Here is a 23538-nt window from a genome sequence, read left to right as displayed (position 1 = left end):
GTCTTTAACCAATTTTGAGTTTATCTTTGTGTATGGTGTTAAGGAGTGTTCTAATTTCATTCCTTTACATGTAGCTGTCCAGTTTTCCCAGCACCACTTATTGAAGAAGTTGTCTTTTCCCCATTGTATATTCTTCCATCCTTTATCAAAGATAAGGTGACCACATGTGTGTGGGTTTATCTCTGGGCTTTCTATCCTATTCCATGCATGTATATTTCTGTTTCTGTGCCAGTACAATACTGTCTTGATTACTGTAGCTTTGTAATATAGTCTGAAGTCAGGTGGCCTAGTTCCTCCAGCTCCGTTTTTCTTTCTCAAAATTGCTTGGCTTATTCAGGGTCTTTTCTGTTTCCATACAAATTGTGAAATTTTTCATCTAGTTCTGTGAAAAATGCCAGTGTTATTCTGATAGGAATTGCGTTGAATCTGTAGACTGCTTTGGGTAGTAGAGTCATTTTCACAATATTGATTCTTCCAATCCAAGAACATGGTATATCGCTCCATCTGTTTGTATCATCTTTAATTTCTTGCATCATTGTCTTATAATTTTCTGCAGACAGGACTTTTGTGTCCTTAGATTTTTCCTAAATATTTTATTCTTTTTGTTGCAGTGGTAAATGGGAGTGATTTCTTAATTTCACTTTCAGATTTTTTATCATTAGTATATAGGAATGCAAGACATTTCTGTGCATTAATTTTGTTTCCTGCCACTTTACCACATTCATTGATTAGTTCTAGTAGTTTTCTGGTAGCATCTTTAGGATTCTCTATGTATATTATCATGTCATCTGCAAACAGTGACAGGTTTACTTCCTCTTTTCCAATTCGGATTCCTTTTATTTCTCTTTCTTCTCTGATTGCTGTGGCTAAAACTTCCAAAACTATGTTGAATAATAGTGGTGAGAGTGGGGAACCTTGTCTTGTTCCTTATCTTAGTGGAAATGGTTTCCTTTTTTCACCATCGAGGACGATGTTGGCTGTGGGTTTGTCATATATGGCCTTTATTATGTTAGGAAAGTTTCCTCTATGCCTACTTTCTGGAGGGTTTTTATCATAAATGTTTGTTGAATTTGTCGAAATCTTTCTCTGCATCCATTGAAATGATCGTATGGTTTTTCTTCTTCAATTTGTTAACATGGTGTATCACATTGATTGATTTGTGTATATTGGAGAATCCTTGCATTCCTGGGATAAACCCCACTTTTTCATTGTGTGTGATCCTTTTATTGTGCTGTTGGATTCTGTCTGCTATTATTTTGTTAAGGATTTGGCATCTATGTTCATCAGTGACATTGGCCTGTAGTATTCTTTCTTTGTTACCTCTTTGTCTGGTTTTGGTATCAGAGTGATGGTGGCCTTGTAGAATGATTTTGGGAGTGTTCCTCCCTCTGCTATATTTTGGAAGTGTTTGAGAAGGGTAGGTGTTTGCTCTTTTCTAAATGTTGACAGAACTCGCCTATGAAGCCATCTCGTCCTCGCTTTTTTTTGTTGGAAGAGTTTTAATCACAGTTTCAATTTTAGTGCTGGTGATTTGTCTGTTCATATTATCTATTTCTTCCTGGTTCAGTCTCAGAAGGTGTGCATTTCTAAGAATTTGGCCATTTCTTCCAGGTTGTCCATTTTATTGGCATATTGTTGCTTGTAGTAATCTCTCATGATCCTTTGTATTTCTGCAGTGTCAGTTGTTACTTCTTTTTCATTTTTAATTTTACTGAATTGAGTCTTCTCCCTTTTTTCTTGATATGTCTGCCTAATGGTTTATCAAGTTTTTTTTTTTCTGAAAGAACCAGCTTTTAGTTTTATTGATCTTTGCTATTGTTTCCTTCATGTCTTTGTCATTTATTTCTGACCTGATCATAATGGTTTTGTTCCTTCTGCTAAGTTTGTTTTTTGTTTTTTTTGTTTTTCTTTCTCTAATTTCTTTAGGTGTAATGTTAGGTTGCTTACTTGAGATGTTTCTTGTTTTAAATATAGGATTGTACTGCTATAAACTTCCCTAATAGAACTGCTTTTGCTGCATCCAGAGGTTTTGGGTCACCCTGTTTTTTTTTTCACTTTACACCAAACTCACAGAGACATCTTTTTTTTTTTCCCATCATTTTTGGTGTATAATTGCTTTACAATAGTGTGTTAGTGTCTGCTTTATAACAAAGTGAATCAGTTATACATATACAAATGTTCCCATATCTCTTCCCTCTTGCGTCTCCCTCCCTCCCACCCTCTATATCCCACCCCTCTAGGTGGTCACAAGTCACCGTGCTGATCTCCCTTTGCTATGCAGCTGCTTCCCACTAGCTATTTTATGTTTAGTAGTGTATATATGTCCATTCCTCTCTCTCGCTTTGTCACAGCTTAGCCTTCTCCCTCCTCATATCCTCAAGTCCATTCTCTAGTAGGTCTGTCTCTTTATTACTGTCTTACCCCTAGGTCCTTCATGATAATTTTTTCTTAAATTCCATGTATATGTGTTAGCATATGGTATTTGTCTTTCTCTTTCTGACTTACTTCACTCTGTATGACCTACTCTAGGTCCATCCACCTCATTACAAATAGCTCAATTTCGTTTCTTTTTATGGTTGAGTAATATTCCATTGTATATATGTGAAATGCAAATCAAAACTACAATGAGATATCATCTCACAACAGTCAGAATGGCCATGATCAAAAAATCTAGAAACAATAAATGCTGGAGAGGGAGTGGAGAAAAGGGAACATTCTTGCACTGCTGGTGGGAATGTGAATTGGTACAGCCACTATGGAGAACAGTATGGAGATTCCTTAAAAAACTACAAATAGAACTACCATATGACCCAGCAATCCCACTACTGGGCATATAACCTGAGAAAACCATAATTCAAAAAGAGTCATGTAGCAAAATGTTCATTGCAGCTCTATTTACAATAGCCCAGAGATGGAATCAACCTAAGTTTCCCTCATTGGATGAATGGAGAAAGAAGATGTGACACATCATGTTTTCATTGTCATTTGTTTCTAAGTATTTTTTGCTTTCCTCTTTGATTTCTTCCGTGACCTCTTGGTTATTAAGTAGTGTGCTGTTTAGCCTTCATGTGTTTGTATTACTTAAAGTTCTTTCCTGTAATTGATATCTAGTCTCATAGTGTTGTGGTTGGAAAAGTTACTTGATACAATTTCAATTTTCTTAAATTTATCAAGGCTTGATTTGTGACACAAGATATATGTCTCCTGGAGAATGTTCCATGAGCAATTAAGAAGAATGTGTATTCTGTTGTTTTTGGATGGAATGTCCTATAAATATCAATTAAGTCCATCTTGTTTAATGTATCATTTAAAGCTTGGGTTTCCTTGTTTATTTTCATTTTGGGTGATCCATCCGTTGGTGAAAGTTGGGTGTTAACATCCCCTACTATGATTGTGTTACTGTCGATTTCCCCTTTTATGGCTGATAGTATTTGCCTTATGTATTGATGTGCTTCTATGTTGCGTGCGTAAATATTTACAATTGTTATATCTTCTTCTTGGTTTTCTCACATGATCATTATGAAGTGTCTTTCTTTGTCTCTTGTAGTAGACTTTGTTTGAAAGTCTATTTTGTCTGATATGAGAATTGGTACTCTAGCTTTCTTTTGATTTCCATTTGCATGGAATATTTTATTCCATCCCCTCACTTTCAGTCTGAATGTGTCCCTAGGTCTGCTATGGGTCTCTTGTAGACAGCATGCATATGGGTTTTTTTTTTTTAATCCCTTCAGCCAATCTATATCTTTTAGTTGGAGCATTTAAACAATTTACATTTAAGATAATTATCTATATGTATGGTCCTATTACAATTTTCTTAATTGTTTTGGATTTATTATAGTAGGTCTTTTCCTTCTCTTGTGTCTCCTGCCTGGAGAAGTTCCTTTAGCATTTGTTTTAAAACTGGTTTGGTGGTGCTGAATTCTCTTAGCTTTTGCTTGTCTGTAAATGTTTTAATTTGTCCGTCAAATCTGAATGAGATCCTAGATGGGTAATCTTTGTTGTAGGTTTTACTCCTTCATCACTTTAAATATTTCCTGCCACTCTCTTCTGGCATACAGAGTTTCTGCTGAAAGATCAGCTGTTAACCTTATGGAGATTCCCTTATTTGTTATTAGTTGTTTTTCCCTTGCTGCTTTTAATGTTTGTTTTTGGTATTTAATTTTTGATAGTTTGATTAATATGTGTCCTGGCGTGTTTCTCTTTGGATTTTCCTGTATGGTACGTTCTTTGCTTCTTGGACTGGATTAACTCTTTCCTTTCCCATATTAGGGAAGTTTCCAACTATAATCTCTTCAAATATTTTCTCAGTCTCTTTCTTTTTTCTCTTCTTCTTCTGGGACCCATATCATACGAATGTTGGTGCGTTTAATATTGTCCCAGAGGTCTCTGAGACTGTCCTCAATTCTTTTCATTCTTTTTTCTTTAATCTGCTCTGCAGTAGTTATTTCCACTATTTTACCTTTCAGTTCATTTATCCGTTATTCTGCATCAGTTATTCTGCTATTGATCCCTTCTAGAGAATTTGTAATTTCCTTTATTGTGCTGTTCATGATTGTTTCTTTGCTCTTTAGTTCTTCTAGATCCTTGTTAAACGTTTCTTGTATTTTTTCCATTTTATTTCCAAGATTTTAGATCATCTTTACTATCATTATTCTGAATGCTTTTTCAGGTAGACTGCCTATTTCCTCTTCAATTGTTAGGTCTGGTGCATTTTTATCTTGCTTCTTCATCTGCTGTGTGTTTTTCTGTCTTCTCATTTTGCTTATCTTACTGTGTTTGGGGTCTCCTTTTTGCAGGCTACAGGTTTGTAGTTCCTGTTTTTTTTCGTGTCTGTCCCCAGTGTCTAAAGTTGGTTCAGTGGGTTGTGTAGGCTTCCTGGTGGAGGGGACTAGTGCCTGTGTTCTGGTAGATGAGGCTGGACCTTGTCTTACTGTTGGGCATGTCCCCATCTGGTGGTGTGTTTTGGGGTGTCTGTGGCCTTATTATGATTTTAGACAGCCTCTGTGCTAATGGGTGTGGCTGTGTTCCTGTCTTGCTAGTTTTTTGGCCTAGGGTGTCCAACACTGTAGCTTGCTGGTTGTTGAGTGGAGCAGGGTCTTTGCGTTGAGATGGAGATTTCTGGGAGTTGTTCGCTGTTTGATATTACGTGGAGCTGGAAGCTGTCTTGTGGACCAGTGTCCTGAATGTGTCTCTCCCACCTCAGTGACACAGCCCTGACACCTGGCTAGAGCACCAAGAGCATCTCCTCCACATGTTGCAGAATAAAAGGGAAGGAAAAAAGAAAGAAAGAAAGAAGATAAAATAAAATAAAAATAAAGTAAAATAAAATAAGTTATTAAAACAAAAAATAAAAAAATAATTATTAGGAAAAAACAGTTTTAAGTAATAAAAAATACACACACACAAAAGGAATGAACAGACAGAGCCCTAGGAAAAATGGTAAAAGCAAAGGTCTACAGACAAAATCACATGCAGAAGCATACACGTACACACTCAGAAAAATAGAAAAAGGGGGAAAATATATATATTATGGCTTCCAAAGTCCACCTCCTCAATTTGGGATGATGCATTGTCTATTCAGGTATTCCACCAATGTAGGGCACATCACGTTTATTGTGGAGATTCAATCCGCTGCTCCTGAAGCTGCTGAGAGAGATTTCCCTTTCTCTTCTTTGTTCACACTGCTCCTGGGGTTCTTCTTTGGATTTGGACCTGCCTCTGCGTGTAGGTCGCCTGAGAGTGTCTGTTCTTTTCTCAGACAGGACAGGGTTAAAGGAGCAGCTGATTCAGGGGCTGTGGCTCACTGAGACCGTGGGGACAGAGGTGTACGGTTGTGGTGCAAGCCTGCGACGGAAGAGGCAGGTGTAACATTGCACCAGCCTGAGGCACACCGTGCATTCTACCGTGGGAGTTGTCCCTGGATCACGGGACCCTGGCAGTGGCAGGCTGCACAGGCTCCTGGGAGGGAAGGTGTGGGTAGTGACCTGTGCTTTCATTCAGGCTTCTTGGTGGCTGCAGCAGCAGGCTTAGCGTCTCATATTCGTCTCTGTGGTCTGTGCTGATAGCCACAGCTCAAGCCCGTCTCTGGAGCTCCTTTAAGCGGCGCTCTTAATCCCCTCTCCTCGCGCACCAGGAAACAAAGAGGGAAAAAGATCTCTCTTGCTTCTTCAGCATGTCCAGACTTTTTCCCAGACTCCCTCCCAGCTAGCTATGGCACTCTAGCCCCCTTCAGACTGTGTTCATACAGCCAACTCCAGTCCTCTCCCTGGGATCCGACCAAAGCCCAAGCCTTAGCTCCCATACCCCACCTCTTCCAGCAGGTGAGCAGACAAGCCTCTCGGGCTGGTGAGTGCCTGTCGGCACCGATCCTCTGTGTGGGAATCTCTTTGCTTTGCCATCCACTCCCCTGTTGCTGTTCTCTCCTCCGTGGCTCCGAAGCTTCCCCCATCCACCACCCATAGTCTCCGCCTGCGAAGGGGCTTCCTAGTGTTTGGAAACCATACCTCCTTCACAGTTTCCTACCACTGGTGCAGGTCAGGTCCCTATTCTTTTGTCTCTGTTTCTTTCTTTTTTCTTTTGCCCTACCCAGGTACTTGGGGATTTTCTTGCCTTTTGGGAGGTCTGAGTTTTTCTGCCAGTGTTCAGTAGGTGTTCCATAGGAGTTGTTCCACATGTAGTTGTTCCACATGTAGCTGTTCTGCCATCTTGAAGCTCTATTGGGTTTTTCTTTTCGGTAGGTCTTTCCCTTCCCTTGTGTTTCCTGCCTAGAGAAGTTCCTTTAGCATTTTTTGTAAAGCTGGTTTTGTGGTGCTGAGTTCTCCTAACTTTTGCCTGTCTGTAAAGGTTTTAATTTCTCCATCGAATCTGAATGAGATCCTTCCTGGGTAGAGAAATCTTGGTTGTAGACTTTTCCCTTTCATCATTTTAAATATGTCCTGCTACTCTCTTTTAGCTTGCAGAGTTTCTGCTGAAAGATCAGCTGTTAACCTTTTAGGGATTCCCATTTATGTTATTTGTTGCTTTTCTCTTGCTACTTTTAATATGTTTTCTTTGTATTTAATTTTTGATAGTTTGATTAATATGTGTCTTGGTGTGTTTCTCCTTGGATTTATCCTGTATAGGACTCTCTGTGCTTCCTGGACTTGATTGACTCTTTCCTTTACCATACCAGGGAAGTTTTCAACTGTAATCTCTTCAAATATTTTCAGTCCCTTTCTTTCTCTTTCCTTCTTCTGGAACCCTTATAATTCGAATGTTTGTGCGTTTAATGTTGTCCCAGAGGTCTCTAAGACTGTCCTCAATTATTTTCTTTCTTTTTTCTTTATTCTGCTCCCCAGTAGTTATTTGCACTACTTTATCTTCCAGGTCAGTTTCCCGTTCTTCTGCTTCAGTTATTCTGCTATTGATTCCTTTTAGAGAATTTTTAATTTCATTTATTGTGTTGCTCATCATTGTTTGTTTGCTCTTTAGTTCTTTTAGGTCCTTGTTAAACGTTTCTTGTATTTTCTCCATTCAATTTCCAAGATTTTGGATCATCCTTACTATCATTGCTCTGAATTCTTTTTCAGGTAGACTGCCTATTTCCTCTTCATTTGTTTGGTCTGGTTGGTTTTTACCTTGCTCCTTCATCTGTTGTGTATTTCTCTACTCATTTCACTTAAATTATTGTGTTTATCATCTCCTTTTTGCAGGCTTCAGTTCTTAGTTCCTGTTGTTTTTGGTCTCTGCCCCCAGTGGCTAATGTTGGTTCAGTTCCTTTTGTAGGCTTCCTGGTGGAGGGGACTCGTGCCTGTGTTTTGGTGAATGAGGCAGGATCTTGTCTCTCTAGGGGTCAGGACTGTGTCCTGTTTTGTTTTTTGGGGTGTCTGTTACCTTATTATGATTTTAGCCATCTTGTCTGCTTATGGGTGGGGTTGTGTTCCTGTCTTTCTTGTTATTTGGCATAGGGTGTCCTGCACCTTAGCTGCTGGTCGTTGAGTGGAGTTGGGTCTTAGCATTGAGATGGAGGTCTCTGGGAGAGCTTTTGCTGTTTGATATTATGGTGAGCCGGGAGGTCTCTGGTGGACCAATGTCCTGAACTTGGCTCTCCCACCTCAGAGGCACAGTCCTGACACCCAGCCAGAGCACCAAGATACTTTCAGCCACATGGCCAGGTACGTGGGATGTTTCTTGCCTTTTGGGAAGTCTGAGGTCTTCTGCCAGTGTTCAGTATGTGTTCTATAGGAGTTGTTCCACATGTAGATGTATTTCTGATGTATTTGTGGGGAGGAAGGTGATCTTACTCCTCTGCCATCTTGAAGGTCTCTACCAGAATACATCATTTTACAGTCTAACCATCAATGTTAGAGAGAACTAGTTTCTCTGCATCCTGGTCAACATTTGGTATGGTCACTATTTTAAAAATTTTAGCTATTTTAATAGATGTGTAGTGATATCTTATTATGGTAATAATTTATATTTTCCTAATGGCTAATGATCTCTTCATATGTTTATTTACTGACTGTATATCCTCTTTGTGAAATTTTTTGGTCATGTCTTTTACCATTTTCTAATTGGATTGTCTTCTATTTTACTGTTGAGTAAAATAGTTTTACTTTGTTTTCAAGATACGAACCTTTTGTTAGATGTATAATTTGCAAATATCTTCTCACTTTCTGTAGCTTGTCTATTCATCCTCTTAACAGAGTGTTTCATAGATCATATATATTTTTTAATTTTAATGAGATCAAATTTATCAATTGTTCCTATGAAGAATCCTACTTTTGGTGTCAAGTGTAAGAACTTTTCAGCTGGCACTAGGTACCAAAGATTTTCTTCTATGTTTTTTGTAAAAGTTTTATAACTTTATATTTTACATTTTAGTTAGTTTTTCATTTCAAGGCAATTTTTGTATAAGATAAGAGGTTTCCATGTAGGTTGTGTGTGTGTGTGTGTGTGTGTGTGTGTGTGTGTGTGTGTGCTTTGTGATGTCCAATTCCCCCAACACTATTTGTTGAAAAAGCTATCCTTTCTCTATTGAATTGCTTTGGAACATCTGTCAAAAATCAGGTGGATGTAAATGTGAGTCATTTTCTGAGTTCTCTCTCTGTGTGTCTGTTGGTCTGTAAGCACCATACTTTCTTGATTACTGTAGCTATGCAACTTTAAGGTAGAATGATTCTTTCTACTACATACTTCTGTTTCAAATTTGTTTTAGGAATTCTAGATATTGAACATTTCCATATAAATATAAGAAGAATCCTGCATATTTCTATGAAAAAAACATGCTCAAATTTTCATAGAAATTGCATTAAATTCATAGATCATTTTGGAGAGAATTAACAACTTTATTGAGTCCTGCAATCTGTGAAAACTGTATATCCTTCTATTTACTTACAATTTTTTAAATTTCTGGCATTAACATTTAAAATTTTCAGTATACAGATCTTGTACATGTATATATATATATATATATATATATATATATATATATATATATATATATATGTAAGAATTTCACTTCCATTAAAGGAATTGCAAATGTTAGCTCTTTTGTTATTGTCTCACAGTTTCCTAAGATTGCTCTTTATATCTAAGTTTGTTTCCTCTCTGCTGTTCAATGGGGCAAATTCTATTTTTCTAACCTCAACTTTGTTGATTCTACCTTCTGTTCTCTCTAGTCATAAATTGATTCCATTCCATGAGATTTTTATTTTAGTTATTTCATTTTTCAATGCTAAATTTCAATTTTGTTCTTTTTTATAGATTCTATTCCTTTGCTGATGTTTTCTATGTTTTTCAATTGTTTCAATATAATTCAAAATTGTGTATTAAAGCATTTTAATGCTTTAGATGATTTAAAATCTATTTCAGATAATTTCAATATTTTATTTATTTTGGTTTTGGCATTATTATGTGTATTGCCTCATTCAAGTTGTGATTTTCATTGCATCTTTGTTATTTTTGATATCATATTATGAGACTATTTTATTTGACTTTTCTTTACCAGCTAGTCCCACTGTTGTTATGTAGCTGGAGTGTTGGGTGTGCATGCATGTTCATCTTCTTTGTGGGATCTCTTGGCACTACCTTTGCAAAAGTGGAGTACTGACTCACACTGCCTCATTGCACATGGGTGGAATGGTTAGAAGTTTAGCTCCCCTCTTAAATCTACCAGTACCTTAGTGATGAAAGTTGTATACTGACTCATACCATCTCATTGCCTCCAAGTGTGGGTGGTGGCTTATCTGACCACTAGGCTTCACTGACTCCAAGGACATAGGGAGAGTTGAATACCATTTATTCCCATCTTGTTACCCTGGTTGAGTTTCATTGACAGTGGTTGGGGATGAAAGCTCAACTCCTCAGTGTGTTTCACTGATACAGTGAGCATTGGGAACCAGAGTTCTGACTAGGCCTGCCTTGCTCTGCATTGTTCAGTCTCACTGCTGTTGATTTGATGTAGGGGGATGGTTAGGAGAAGTTATAGCATAGCTGTCACTAGCACTACCTTATACCTCTAGATGACTGTGGAGGAACAGCTCATCATAAACCCTCACTGATGCTACTCTGGCAAGAAAATCAGAGCATAGCACTGCTTGCTTCTGATGAGTGGGGGATGGAAGATCAGCTCTGTGCTCAGTGCCATACCACTTAATAGTACTCTGACAGGGAAGTACTATCTGCTTAGGGAAGAATCACGTGCTTCTGCTAGATGGGGCATGGAAGATCAACTCTCTACTTCGTCCTGCCAACATTACACTATCAGAAGTGTTGGAACATCATCTTCTTCCACCCAGCAGTGGATGGAATGCTAAGTCTCTGCATTTGAGGCTGTTGACTAACCTTGTTTCCCACCACATCCCCTGTTCCTTAACCTGGCACATGCTATGCTACAGCCGCAAGCTCCTTACCAATTTTTTACATATCTTATGCCCAGGCCTGCCCCTGTGCTTTTAGCTGTGTTCTGATTGGACTGAAAAGGTCTCACTATTCTACCACCTTCTGAATGTCTTCTTTTTGTTGTCTCAACCTTTCAAGCTGTCTTTACCAATCTTCCCACCCATAAGAAATCACTTCCTCCTTTTTGTCCCCAGTGCTTAATTTGTACCTCTCAGAGCATGTATTATAATCTGCTTTGTACAATGGAATTATATTTATGCCTATATCCATAACCCCTCCAGTTATAAATTATCACTGTATCTCCCACATTTATTCTCAGTAATGTTTTGTTTATCCAGAATTTGGGCTTCCAGAAACTTGCAGCATTTGAAAGACTGCTCTGAAACTGACTATAAAGAACAAAACCCTGCTACAGTGTCTCCTTGATTCACACTCAGGCCCTGACCAAGAGAGCTTGAGTGTGAAACAGAGCAAAGGTTCAGAGGTGGAGCATGAGCCAGATGGTTTGTAGACAGATCTGATAAGTGAAAAGGGATTATTTTAAGGAATGACTAGTTAAGAGTGTATGAGTACTTGCCATGAACAAGTTCATGTGCTAAGAAATTTACTTGCATTTTTCTTATTTAATTCTCACAGCTACACCTTGTGTTGGATTTTATAATTATCCACATACAGGTGTATCTTGTTTTATTGTGTTTCACTTTATTGTGCTTCACATTTATTGAGTTTTTTTTACGAATTGAAGATTTGTGGCAACCTCGTGTCAAGCTAGTCTATTGGCACCACTTTTCCAACAGCATTTCCTCACTGCATATGTCTGTGTCATATCTTGGTAATTCTTGCAATATTTTAAACGTTTTCATTATCATTATATCTGTTATGATGATCTGTCATCAGTGATCTTTAATGTTACTATTATAATTGTTTTGGGGCACCACAAACAGCATCCATATAAGATGACAAACTTAATGGATAAATGTTGTGTGTGTTCTGACTGCTTCACCAACTGGCCACTCCCTCCTCTCTTTCCCTCTCTTTGGGCCTCCTTAGTCCCTGAGATACAAAAATATTGAATAAGCCTATTAATAACCATACAAAGGCCTCTAAGTTTTCAAGTGAAGGGAAGAGACATGTCTCTCACTTTAAATCAAAACGTGGAAAAGCTTTAGCTTAGTGAGGAAGGCATGTCAAAAGCTAAGATGGGCCAAAAACTAGGCCCCTTGAGCCAAACAGTCACATTGTGAATGGAAAGAAAAAGTTCTTCAAGGAAATTAAAAGTGCTACTCTAGTGAACACACAAATGATAAAAAATAAAAGCAGCCTTTTTTCTGATACAGAGCAAGTTTTAGTGGTCTGGATAGAAGATCAAACCAGCCACAGCATTCCCTTAAGCTAAAGCCTAATTCAGAGCAAGGCCCTAACTCTCTTCAATTCTATGAAGGCTTTGAGAGGTGAGGAAGCTACAGAAGAAAAGTTTGAAGCTAGCAGAGTTTGGTTCATGAGGTTTAAGGAAAGAATCCATCTCCAAAGCATCAAAGTGGAAGATGAAGCAGCAAACGCTGGTGTAGAAGCTGCAGCAAACTTTCCAGAAGATCTAGCTAAGATAATCAACAAAGGTAGCTACACTAACTAAACAACAGATTTTCAATGTAGACATAGTTGTCTTATATTGAAAGAAGATGCCCTCTATGACTATCATAGCTGAAGAGGAGAAGTTAATGCCTGGTTTCAAAGATTCAAAAAACAGACTGACTCTCTTGTTAGGGGATAATGAAGCTGGTGACTTTAAGTTGAAGCCAATGTTCATTTACTATTCAGAAGACAAAGATCCCTTTCAAAATATTAGTGCTTATTGGACAGGAATAAAGATGCAGACATAGAGAATGGACGTGAGGACACAGAGAGCGGGAAGGGTAAGCTGGGACAAAGTGAGAGAGTGGCATGGACTTATATATACAACCAAATGTAAAATAGATAGCTAGTGGGAAGCAGCCGCATAACACAAGGAGATCAGCTCAGTGCTTTGTTATCACCAGGAGGGGTGGGATAGGGAGGGTGGGAGGGAGACACAAGAGGGAGGAGATATGGGGATATATGCATATGTATAGCTGATTTACTTTGTTATAAAGCAGAAACTAACACACCATTGTAAAGCAATTATACTCCAATAAAGATGTTAAAAAAATACTACTGCTCATTGACAATGCACCTAGTCACCCAGAGCTCTGATGGAGATGTACAATAAGATTAATGCTGCTTTCATGCCAGCGAACACAACATGTATTCTGCAGCCAATGGATCAAAGAATAATGTTGACACTCAAGTCTTATTATTTAAGAAATACATTTCATAAGGCTATAGCTGCCATGGATAGTGATTCCTCTGATATCTGAGCAAAGCAAATTGAAAGCCTCCTGGAAAGGATTCACCATTCTATATGCAAGTTAAGTACATTCATAATTCATGGAAAGAGGTCAAAACATCAACGTTAACAGGAGTTTGGAAGAAGTTTATTCCAATTCTCATGGATGATTTTGAGTAGTTCAAGACTTCAGTGGAGGAAGTAACTGCAGATGTGGTGGAAATAGCAAGAGAACTAGAATTAGAAGTGGAGCCTGAAGATGTGACTGAATTGGTAGGTACACTCTCATAATAAAACTTAGATGAATGAGGAGTTGCTTCTTATGGATGAGCAAAGAAAGCTGTTTCTGGTGATGGTATCTACTCCTGGTGAAAATGCTGTGAAGATTGTTGAAATGACAACAAGGGATTTAGAATATTACATAAACTTAATTGATAAAGGAGCAGCAGGTTTAAGAGGATTAACTCCAACTTTGAAAGAAGTTCTCCTGTGGGTAAAATGCTATCAAATAGCATTGCATGCTACAGAGAAACCTTTTGTGAAAAGAGTTAATGGATGCAGCGACTTCACTGTTGTCTTATTTTAAGAAATTGCCACACCACCCCAGCCTTCACCAGCCACCACCCTGATCAGTCAGCAGCCATCAACATTGAGGCAAGATACTCCACCAGCAAAAAGATTGTGACTTGTAGAAGATCAGAAAATGGTTAATACTTTTTAACAATAAAGTATTTTTAATTAAGGTATGTTATATACCTCGTATTTTTAAACATAATGCTATTACACACACATTATACTATAGTATAATGTAAACATAATGTTTACATGCATTGAGAAACCAAAAAATTTGTGTGACTTCTTATATTGAAATATTCACTTTATTGCAGTGGTCTGAAACTGAACTCACAATATCTCCGAGGTATGACTATGTTGCATTTGATGGTGTTCTCCTTATCATTTTCAGAATTATAGAAACATATTTATAGGGTCAGTAATCTGGGTGTTTTGAAGGGATAAAGAAAGCTGCCCTAGGAGATTTTAAGTCACCAGAACTGCAGTCTTCAGAGGCTTGTATAAGACCACTTGTTTCATTTCGGAGGATTTCTTTGGATTGGAGCAGGGCAGTTGAAACCACTTATTTATTCATATAACAAATACTTATTGAGTACCTATTCTGAGTAAGGCACTTGAGATAAAAGTCCTTTAAAAGTCCTTTCTTGAATGGGTTTGTAGTCTAGTGGGCAGACATACAAAGTAAACATTACAACTCAGTGTAGTGAGGCTCATTGAATCCATAATGCTAGGGAGTGATTTAAACATCAGAATCATAGTTCTAGAGAAGGAAGGATACTGGAAATTCTTTGTCTCTTCAGATTGCTTTGTAGGGCTGTGAGCAAGAATTCCATTAAAGTATATAACCAAAGAGCTTGAGTTAACTGTCCTGAGTTTGCATGCCTGGTGGTCTTCTCCCACCTGTCAATTGTTCTTCTAAGCAAAAATAACTTGGCACATCTTGGTCTGGGGATTTACGTGGGGAGCATTATTTGTGGAACATAATGACATGACATTTACACATACTTTCTGACTTTCACTGTGTAGGTTGTATATATGTGTGAATATGTACACACCACTATGTAATTCTAAAGAGTTTAGAAATACCTTTCAGTATATGTAGTTTTCTTGCTTACTTCAAATTGTCTCCTTGGAATTACTTTCTTATAATATAGTACTGGAGAGTTATCTCATCTCAAAAGCCTATGGCCTGGGAAATTGAAGGATCCACACATATTCTGCCCAATCAGCTATTAAATGGTATGAGGACTAGGTTTTTCTTTCCATGCCTTGGAAGGTAATGTAATGTGGAGGCAGCCCGAATTGCTGCCTTGCACCTCTCTTCCCTGCTTTCCTACATTTCCAGAAGAATTAATGGTCTTTTTTACCCATGATGATATGAGCCTTTCTCTTCTCACTAGTATAGAGTGGAGGAGTGAGAATGAGGAGCCTAGACTTCCCTGGTTTATATTGCCATCTTATAAGTAGGATACAGGAATAAAAGACATACAGAAATTTTCATTTAATTTTGATAAGAGCCCTGTGACTTGAAGTAGGTGAAATTATGGATACTTTCTTTTCTATCCTTCATATTTTCCACATGAGCATGCAGTACTTTTATAACCAGAAAGACTGAAAATATATACCACAAAAAACTTTTAATTTTTTCTCTCTACAAAATTGGAGCCACAATTTTGTTTCAATATCCTGCTTTCTCACACATTGTTATTAGCTCATATGTAGATCTCCATGTCATTAAATATTCTTTTAAAAAATGTTTTATACTAGCTCAATAAATCCATATATGAGAGTAAACTAATTTTCTTTATCGTCATAGACATTTTAGGATAAATAACGGAAGATCTATACAAAGGAACATTATGGAACCATTAAAAAACATATTTTCAGAGTATTTAATAATTTTGGAAGATACTAATGATATGAATTTAAAAAGAAGTTATAAAGATGTGAAACCTGCTACCAATTTTGTAAACTACAAGCATAGATTTATTGAGATATCAGAACTGTTAACATTTTGCTGTACATCTAGATGTTAAGATTAAGGTTAGTTTCGGTTTTTATTTCACTGAATTTCAGAAAATCTCCACAGTGTCAGTACATTTACTTTACATTCAGAAAAATATATGTATTAAAAATGCATTACCGTGAGTGACCAGATAGAAAATAAAAAGGAAAGTTTGGATCAAGATGGTGGACCGTACACGGCATTTACTTAACCGGTCTCATAATCCTTAAAGTGAAAAAAATTTTTTTGTATGTACAAACTCTGTGTATGTATGTGTTGTATATTAAAAAGAAAATGTTTTGTGAGGAATTCCTGGAAGATAGAAAGCAGTTGGAGAAGCTGTTGAGGAGGCTGGTGGACGACAGACGGCCATAGAGGAGTAAGGGAGCCGGCCAGTCTGGCTTGGGTTTGAGAGAAGCGGTCGGGGGGCGCGTGAGGAAATGAAGGAGTGAGCGCCTGTGACTGTGTGGACAGAACGCACTGTGCACAGTAACCCGCCCAGTTGCTGCTGGCTGAGCGGAAGGCGGAATGGCGGGGGCGGGGCCGAGGCTCAGGCGGGCTCTGAGGGGTCGGGTTCCCGAAGCGGCAAAAACCCTGGCGCCAGAGCTAGGCCGAGCAGAGCAACATTGCTAAACCGAGACCCCGCGGACTTCTCAGAGACCCGCTGCCGCCCGCGACTTTGGCGCTGCAGCCATCGCTCTTATCCCTTTCCCGTCCTCTCCTTCTCCGTCGCCGTTCCACAGCCGCAGCACCATCGATAACAGCTAAGTGGTCAATTCGGGAGACTCAGGGTTGGGAGTCGGGGCGGGCGCAAGGCGCGGGCAGCACACGCAAGCCCGCCATCTCCTGCGGCAACTGCCACTGCTGCAGATACCTCTGCCGGGCGGGAGAGAAGAATACTGTCAAGAGGCCCCCGCTGTCCTAGTGCCCACGGTCAGAGTTAGAGCGTTTCTGCCGAGCCTTGGTGAGAGCCTTGCCTTTGGGGAAGGGAGAAGGAGAACGGACAGGACAGGATCTTTCTGTTTTCGGAGATCACGAGAAAAGATCTCATACTGGATAGTGCTGACTTTTTGTCAACTTAATCTAGTAAGTGGTAGCGTTGCTGAGCCTCCTTAAACCCCGAGCCATGTCGCCCCCAACAGTGCCTCCGATGGGCGTAGATGGTGTGTCCGCATACCTGATGAAGAAAAGGCACACCCACAGGAAACAGCGGCGCAAGCCCACTTTCCTCACCCGTAGGAACATTGTGGGCTGTCGCATTCAGCACGGCTGGAAGGAAGGCAACGAGCCTGTGGAGCAGTGGAAGGGCACCGTGCTTGAGCAGGTTTCCGTGAAGCCCACTCTCTATATCATCAAATATGATGGCAAAGATAGTGTGTATGGACTAGAACTGCACCGAGATAAGAGAGTTTTAGCGCTAGAGATCCTTCCTGAGAGAGTGCCAAATCCTCGCATTGATTCGCGCCTGGCAGATTCCCTGATTGGCAAGGCAGTGGGTCATGTGTTTGAGGGTGAGCACGGTACGAAAGATGAATGGAAGGGCATGGTCCTGGCGCGAGCCCCCGTGATGGACACTTGGTTTTACATCACCTACGAGAAAGATCCAGTCCTTTATATGTACACGCTGCTGGATGACTACAAAGCTGGTGACCTGCGCATCATTCCAGATTCCAACTACTATTTCCCTACAGCAGAACGGGAGCCTGGAGAAGTTGTCGACAGCCTTGTGGGCAAGCAGGTGGAGCACGCCAAAGATGATGGGTCCAAGAGAACCGGCATTTTCATCCATCAAGTGGTGGCCAAGCCATCTGTCTACTTCATTAAGTTTGATGATGATATTCACATTTATGTCTATGGTTTGGTGAAAACCCCCTAAATTCATTGTGCTATTGCAAAAGTTGTGGAACTGTTAAATGTAAAATATGTCATGTGGAATTTTGAGAACATTTTTGAAGTCAGAGATTAAAGAATTTATTATTACTTATGGTGCCTCCAAATCTTACATTGACTAGTTCCACAGTTTTGTCCGAAGTATAGTTTGGTACTTTTGATATTGCCTTGTTCTGTAATCAAAATTTTAAATCGGGTGCTAATAGAAACTTGAAAAGTTTTTGTAAAATTTGGAACAATGGAAAACTAGATAAAGAAAAATAAATGGTGTACACACACTATATCCTCCACCCCACCTCCATTTCTTTCTTTGCCTTACCAATTTTTTTCTCCCCAGGTAACAAGTGTTAAGAACATAATGTATATCCTTCCATGTTTGCCCAGTCCTCTTAAAGAAAGTTTGTTGTAGTCCTTTCTACAGAAACAGCAAGCCCCAGTATTTCTCTCTAATTGCGTTTCTCCCTTGACATATCCTTCTGATCAGTAGCTACAGATATCTCTCTCTCTCCCCCATGCCTCCCTCTCCATATGGTATAAGATAGATGTCCAACTATACATTTTATTCACATTGGATATCTGATTGTACCATCACATTTATTAAATAAATCACCAATTCCCCCTCTCCCTCTATTTCTCCTTGTCTTCCTCCCTTCTCCTAACAGCTGCATACACAGTACATATTTATGTACCAAAATGGTACCATTTATGTACCATTCTATTATTGATGGCCTTTAAGTTTTCTCTTTTTTTTTCCACCATAGCACAGCTACAATACATACTGGTGCTTTTATTTCTATAGGGTAGCTTCCCAGAAATGGGACTGCTAGGTAGGTGTTTATTTAATTTTAAGAGATATTACAAAATTACCATCTAAAATGAAAGTGCTCATTTTCCAGCATCCTCTCCAGCATTCTTTAATGTTTGCAAATCTGAACAGTGAAAAATTACATAGTATTGTTTGTTTAATTGAAAAACTCAGTGAGGTTTTTTTTTTTTTTTTTTTTTTTTTTTAACATTTGGACTTTTTCTGTGATTTGCCAGTGCTTATCCTTTGCTCATTTGTCTATTGAATCTTTGATCTTTTCCTTATAAATCTGTAGGAATTCTAACTATATTTACTATGTGATGTGTATTAATCAGTTGTAGCCCATATGTGTTATGATTTTCTCCATTCTATCATTAATCTTGACTTTGCTGATATCTTCTTTTTTTACTTTACAGGTTTAAAAAAAAGTTAGATAGATTCCTTTCTTCTTTTTAGCTTTTCGGTTTCTTGTTTTTTCAGCTGAATGTCCCCACCCCTAGTCATACAAATATTTACCTACATTTTTTTCTAAAAAATTTATTAATTTTAAGCTTTAACTGTTTGATCCATCAGGAATGTATTTTTCTATATGGGGGTAGAGGTCCAAATATACATTTTGTTCATATTGGATACCTGATTATGCTATCACATTTATTAAATAAATCACCCATTTTCAAGTTCCTGAGCCAGTATCACATTGTTTTAATTGTACTGGCTTGACCATAAACTTTGGACTCTGGTAAAGCAAGTCCCCTATCATTAGTTTTTTTGTTTTTGTTTTTTGTCTTTTCTTCTATTATGTAATTTGTGTTTCATTCTTTCATGTAAAAATTGGAAGCATCCTTTCCATATTTAAAAAAATTGTGATACCTTAGAATTGTATTACATTTCTGCATTTCTGTTTAGAGAGGTATTTTAATAATAATATTAATCTTTAATACTCGAGAATTTTGGTACATCATTAAAATCTTTTGTTTTTGTAATGTTATATAGGTCCAACACATCTGATTAAATTTATCTCTATATATTTTTACAGTTCTTGTCACATTTTGACATTTTGAATTGGGTATTTTTTCCTCCTCATTTATATTTTTGGCAATATAGACAAACTAGAGATTTTTTATTCCTTCTATTTTCAGCTTACTAAATACTCTGAATTACACTGGGTTTTTAAAATAGAATGTTTTGGACTTGGTAGATATATAGTCATCTCACCTGCAAATAGAGATCATTTTATTTCTTATAATGTTAATATTGTTATTACATGATCTGGATTCTCCAAAACAATGTTGAATAATGATTATGACAGACATGCCTGTCTGGTTCTTAATTTTCATGGAATTGTCTTTAGTGTTCCCTGTTGTTATGACATTTGCTGTTGGTTATTGGTAAATAGTCATTAACCATTAACATGTTTAGGGTATTTCTTCTATTCCTGTTTTACATAGCATTATTACTAAAAGTGGCTCCTGAATTTTATCAAATGTCTTTTCAGCGTCTATTGACAAAATAGTATAACATTTTTTTTCCCTTAGTTTGTTGACACGGTGAATTAGAGTGGTAGATATTTGATGTTTTGAAACAAATTTGATTTTCTGGAATAAATCCTACTTGATCATGGTGTAATAAGCATTTGATACATTGCTGGGTATTATTTACCAGATTTTATTTAGTATCATTGCATTTACATTCCAAAGTGAAATTGTTTTTTTCAAGTTTTGTTGTTAAAATTATGCTAGCTTTAAAAAATGAAATTGTATGTTTTCAATCATTTTTCTGTGTCCTGGAACAGTTTAAATAGCATTAGAATTATTTGTTCTTTAAAAATTAGCTAGTAGTGAGCTGTAAAAACAGCCTAATCCTGGTGACAATTTTTATGGTAGATCTTTAATCAGCTTTCTTATCTCTTCAAGGGTAATTGGTTTATTCAAGCTTTCTATTAAAAAGGAATGTATATTCTCTGTGAAATAGAAAATTTAAAGCTTTTTCTATCAACAAGCTTCTTGATTGTAGTATTCAGATGCTTTATGTCCTTCCGTGTTGCACGTGCGTATGTCTTAGGTATGTTCAATTCTGAAAACATTGTAATAAAATCATCATCTATAACAGTTCTAAGTTCTCTTTGTATTTTATTTATTTTGAAAAATTAAAACATAATATGGAAAGCATGAAAGATATAAAAAACGTCCGTTTTTACCTTCACCCAAAATTAACAAATGTTAATATTTTGGCATATTTGCAAAATATAACATCTCCATTCACTGCAGAAGCACACACTATCATGAATTTAATGCGAATCTTGTCTATGCTTTATATATTTACTGAAAATATAAACATAGTTGAAAATAGTATTGATTTTGTGGTTTTAAAAAAAATTTCAACATGAAATTTTTTAATTAACTTTATAGCGTAACATTTCTTTTAGTTTTTATTGTACGGAATCTTCTTTTTTTAAAATTGGGATATGGATTTCAACAACAACAACAAAAAACAATAACACTGACTTTAGAATGCAAGTTGCTGTTCTAGGTACTTTTGCCACTCCTAACACTCAGGGAGGCTTCACCTTAACCACAGTATTGGCAACTGAATGAAAAAGACAAAATTTCAGCTGTCAAGAAGGTTTTATCCTGGCTGTAGTGAGACATTTATCTACCACCAACTCCTGACCACAAGACTAGAAATAGACCTTATGTTTTCCCATAATTTTGGAGTTATCCCTCTTTATGACACTCTAGCGCCACACCTGGCACTTCTTTTATTTATTTTTTTAACATCTTTACTGGAGCATAATTGCTTTACAATATTGGGTTAGTTGCTGCTGTATAACAAAGTGAATCACCTATACGTATACATGGAACCCCATATCACCTCCCTCTTGCAACTCTCTCCCATCCTCCATATAACACCCCTCTAGGTGATCACAAAGCACGGAGCTGATTTCCCTGTGCTATTCAGCTGCTTCCCACTAGCTATCTATTTTACATTTAGTAGTGTATACATATATCCAAGCCATTCTCTCACTTCGTAACAGCTTACCTTTCCCCCTCCACATGCCCTCAAGTCCATTCTCTACATCTTCGTCTTTATTGTAGTCCTGTCCCTAGATTCTTCAGAAACTTTTATTATTTTTAGACTCCATGTATATATGTTAACATACAGTGTTTGTTTTTCTCTTTCTGACTTACTTCACTCTGTATGACGGACTCTAAGTCCATCCACGTTACTACAAAAAACTCAATTTCGTTTCTTTTTATGTCTGAGTAATATTCCATTGTATATATGTGCTACATTTTCTTTATCCATTCACCTGTCGATGGGCACTTATGTTGTTCCATGTCCTGGCTACTGTAAATAGAGCTGCAATGAACATTGTAGTACATGACTCTTTTGGAATTGTGGCTTTCTCAGGGTATATGTCCAGTAGTGGGATTGCTGGGTCTTATGGTAGTTCTCTTTTTAGTTTTCTAAGGAACATCCATACAGTTCCCCATAGTGGCTGTATCAATTTACATTCCCACCAACAGTGCAAGAGGGTACCCTTTCTCCACACCCTCTCCAGCATTTATTGTTTCTACATATTTTGATGATGGCCATTCTGAATGGCGTGAGATAATACGTCATTGTAGTTTTGATTTGCATTTCTCTAATGATTAGTGATGTTGAGCATCCTTTCATGTGTATGTTGGCAATATATATATCTTTTTTGGAGAAATGTCTATTTAGGTCTTCTGCCCATTTTTGGATTGGATTGTTTATTTTTTTCATATGGAGCTGCATGAGCTGCTTGTAAAGTTTGGAGATTAATCTTTTGTCAGTTGCTTCATTTGCAACTATTTTCTCCCATTCTGAGGGTTGTCTTTTTGTCTTATCTCTGGTTTCCTTTGTTGTGCAAAAGCTTTTAAGTTTCATTAGGTCTCATTTCTTTATTTTTCTTTTTATTTCCATTTTTCTAGGAGATGGGTCAAAAATGATCTTCCTGTGATTTATGTGTGTTCTGCCTATCTTTTCATCTAAGAGTTTTATACTGTCTATCCTTACATTTTGGTATTTAATCCATCTTGAGTTTATTTTTGTGTATGGTGTTACGCAGTGTTCTAAGTTCATTCTTTTACATGTAGCTGTCCAGTTTTCCCAGCACCAATTTTCAAAGAGGCTTTCTTTTCTCCATGGTATATTCTTGCATCTTTTATCAAAAATAAGGTGACCAGGGCTTCCCTGGTGGTGCAGTGGTTGAGAGTCCACCTGCCGATGCAGGGGACACGGGTTCGTGTCCCAGTCTGGGAGGATCCCACATGCCACGGAGTGGCTGGGCCTATGAGCCATGACCACTGAGCCTGCGCGTCCGCAACGGGAGGGGCCACAACAGTGAGAGGCCTGCATAACGCCAAAAAAAAAATAAAATAAAATAAGGTGACCATATATGCATGGGTTTATCTCTGGGCTTTCTATCCTGTTCCATTGATCTATATTTCAGTATTTGTGCCAGTACCATACTCTCTTAATTACTGTAGCTTTGTAGTATAGTCTGAAGTCTGCAAGCCTGATTCTTCCAGTTCCATTTTTCATTCTCAAGAATGCTTTGGCTACTCAGAGTCTTTTGTGTTTCCATACAAATTGTGAATTTTTTGTTCTAGTTGTGTGAAAAATGCCTTTGGTAGTTTGATAGGGATTGTATTGAATCTGTATATTGCTTTGGGTAATATAACTATTTTCACAATGTTGATTCTTCCAATTCAAGAACATGGTATACCGCTCCATCTGTTTTTATCATCTTTAATTTATTTCATCAGTGTCTTACAATTTTCTGCATACAGGTCTTTTGTCTCCTTAGGTAAGTTTATTCCTAGATATTTTATTCTTTTCATTGCAATGGTAAGTGGGAGTGTTTCCTTAATTTCTGTTTCAGATTTTTCATCATTAGTGTATAGAAATGCAAGAGATTTCTGTGCACTGATGTTGTATCCTGTCACTTTACCAAATTCATTGTTTAGCTCTAGTAGTTTTCTGGTAGCATCTTTA

The 23538-nt window shown here is 37.7% G+C and overlaps 1 protein-coding gene and 1 pseudogene across 1 annotated transcript; both read left to right on the top strand.

Moving 5' to 3' along the window:
- Positions 1-12011: 12011 nt before the first annotated feature.
- On the top strand, positions 12012-13928 carry LOC116747088 (annotated as a pseudogene).
- A 2340-nt stretch (positions 13929-16268) lies between these two features.
- SPIN4 (spindlin family member 4) lies at positions 16269-18600 on the top strand. Its single transcript, XM_032620011.1, has one exon. The coding sequence runs from the start codon at positions 16948-16950 to the stop codon at positions 17695-17697; it is 750 nt and encodes a 249-aa protein (XP_032475902.1). The 5' UTR covers positions 16269-16947; the 3' UTR covers positions 17698-18600.
- Positions 18601-23538: the final 4938 nt, after the last annotated feature.

The sequence above is a fragment of the Phocoena sinus genome, chromosome X (genome assembly GCF_008692025.1).
Source record: "Phocoena sinus isolate mPhoSin1 chromosome X, mPhoSin1.pri, whole genome shotgun sequence".
Taxonomy (NCBI): Eukaryota; Metazoa; Chordata; class Mammalia; order Artiodactyla; family Phocoenidae; genus Phocoena; species Phocoena sinus.
Note: the sequence above shows the minus strand (reverse complement) of the source record. Positions and strands in the feature narration are given on the sequence as shown.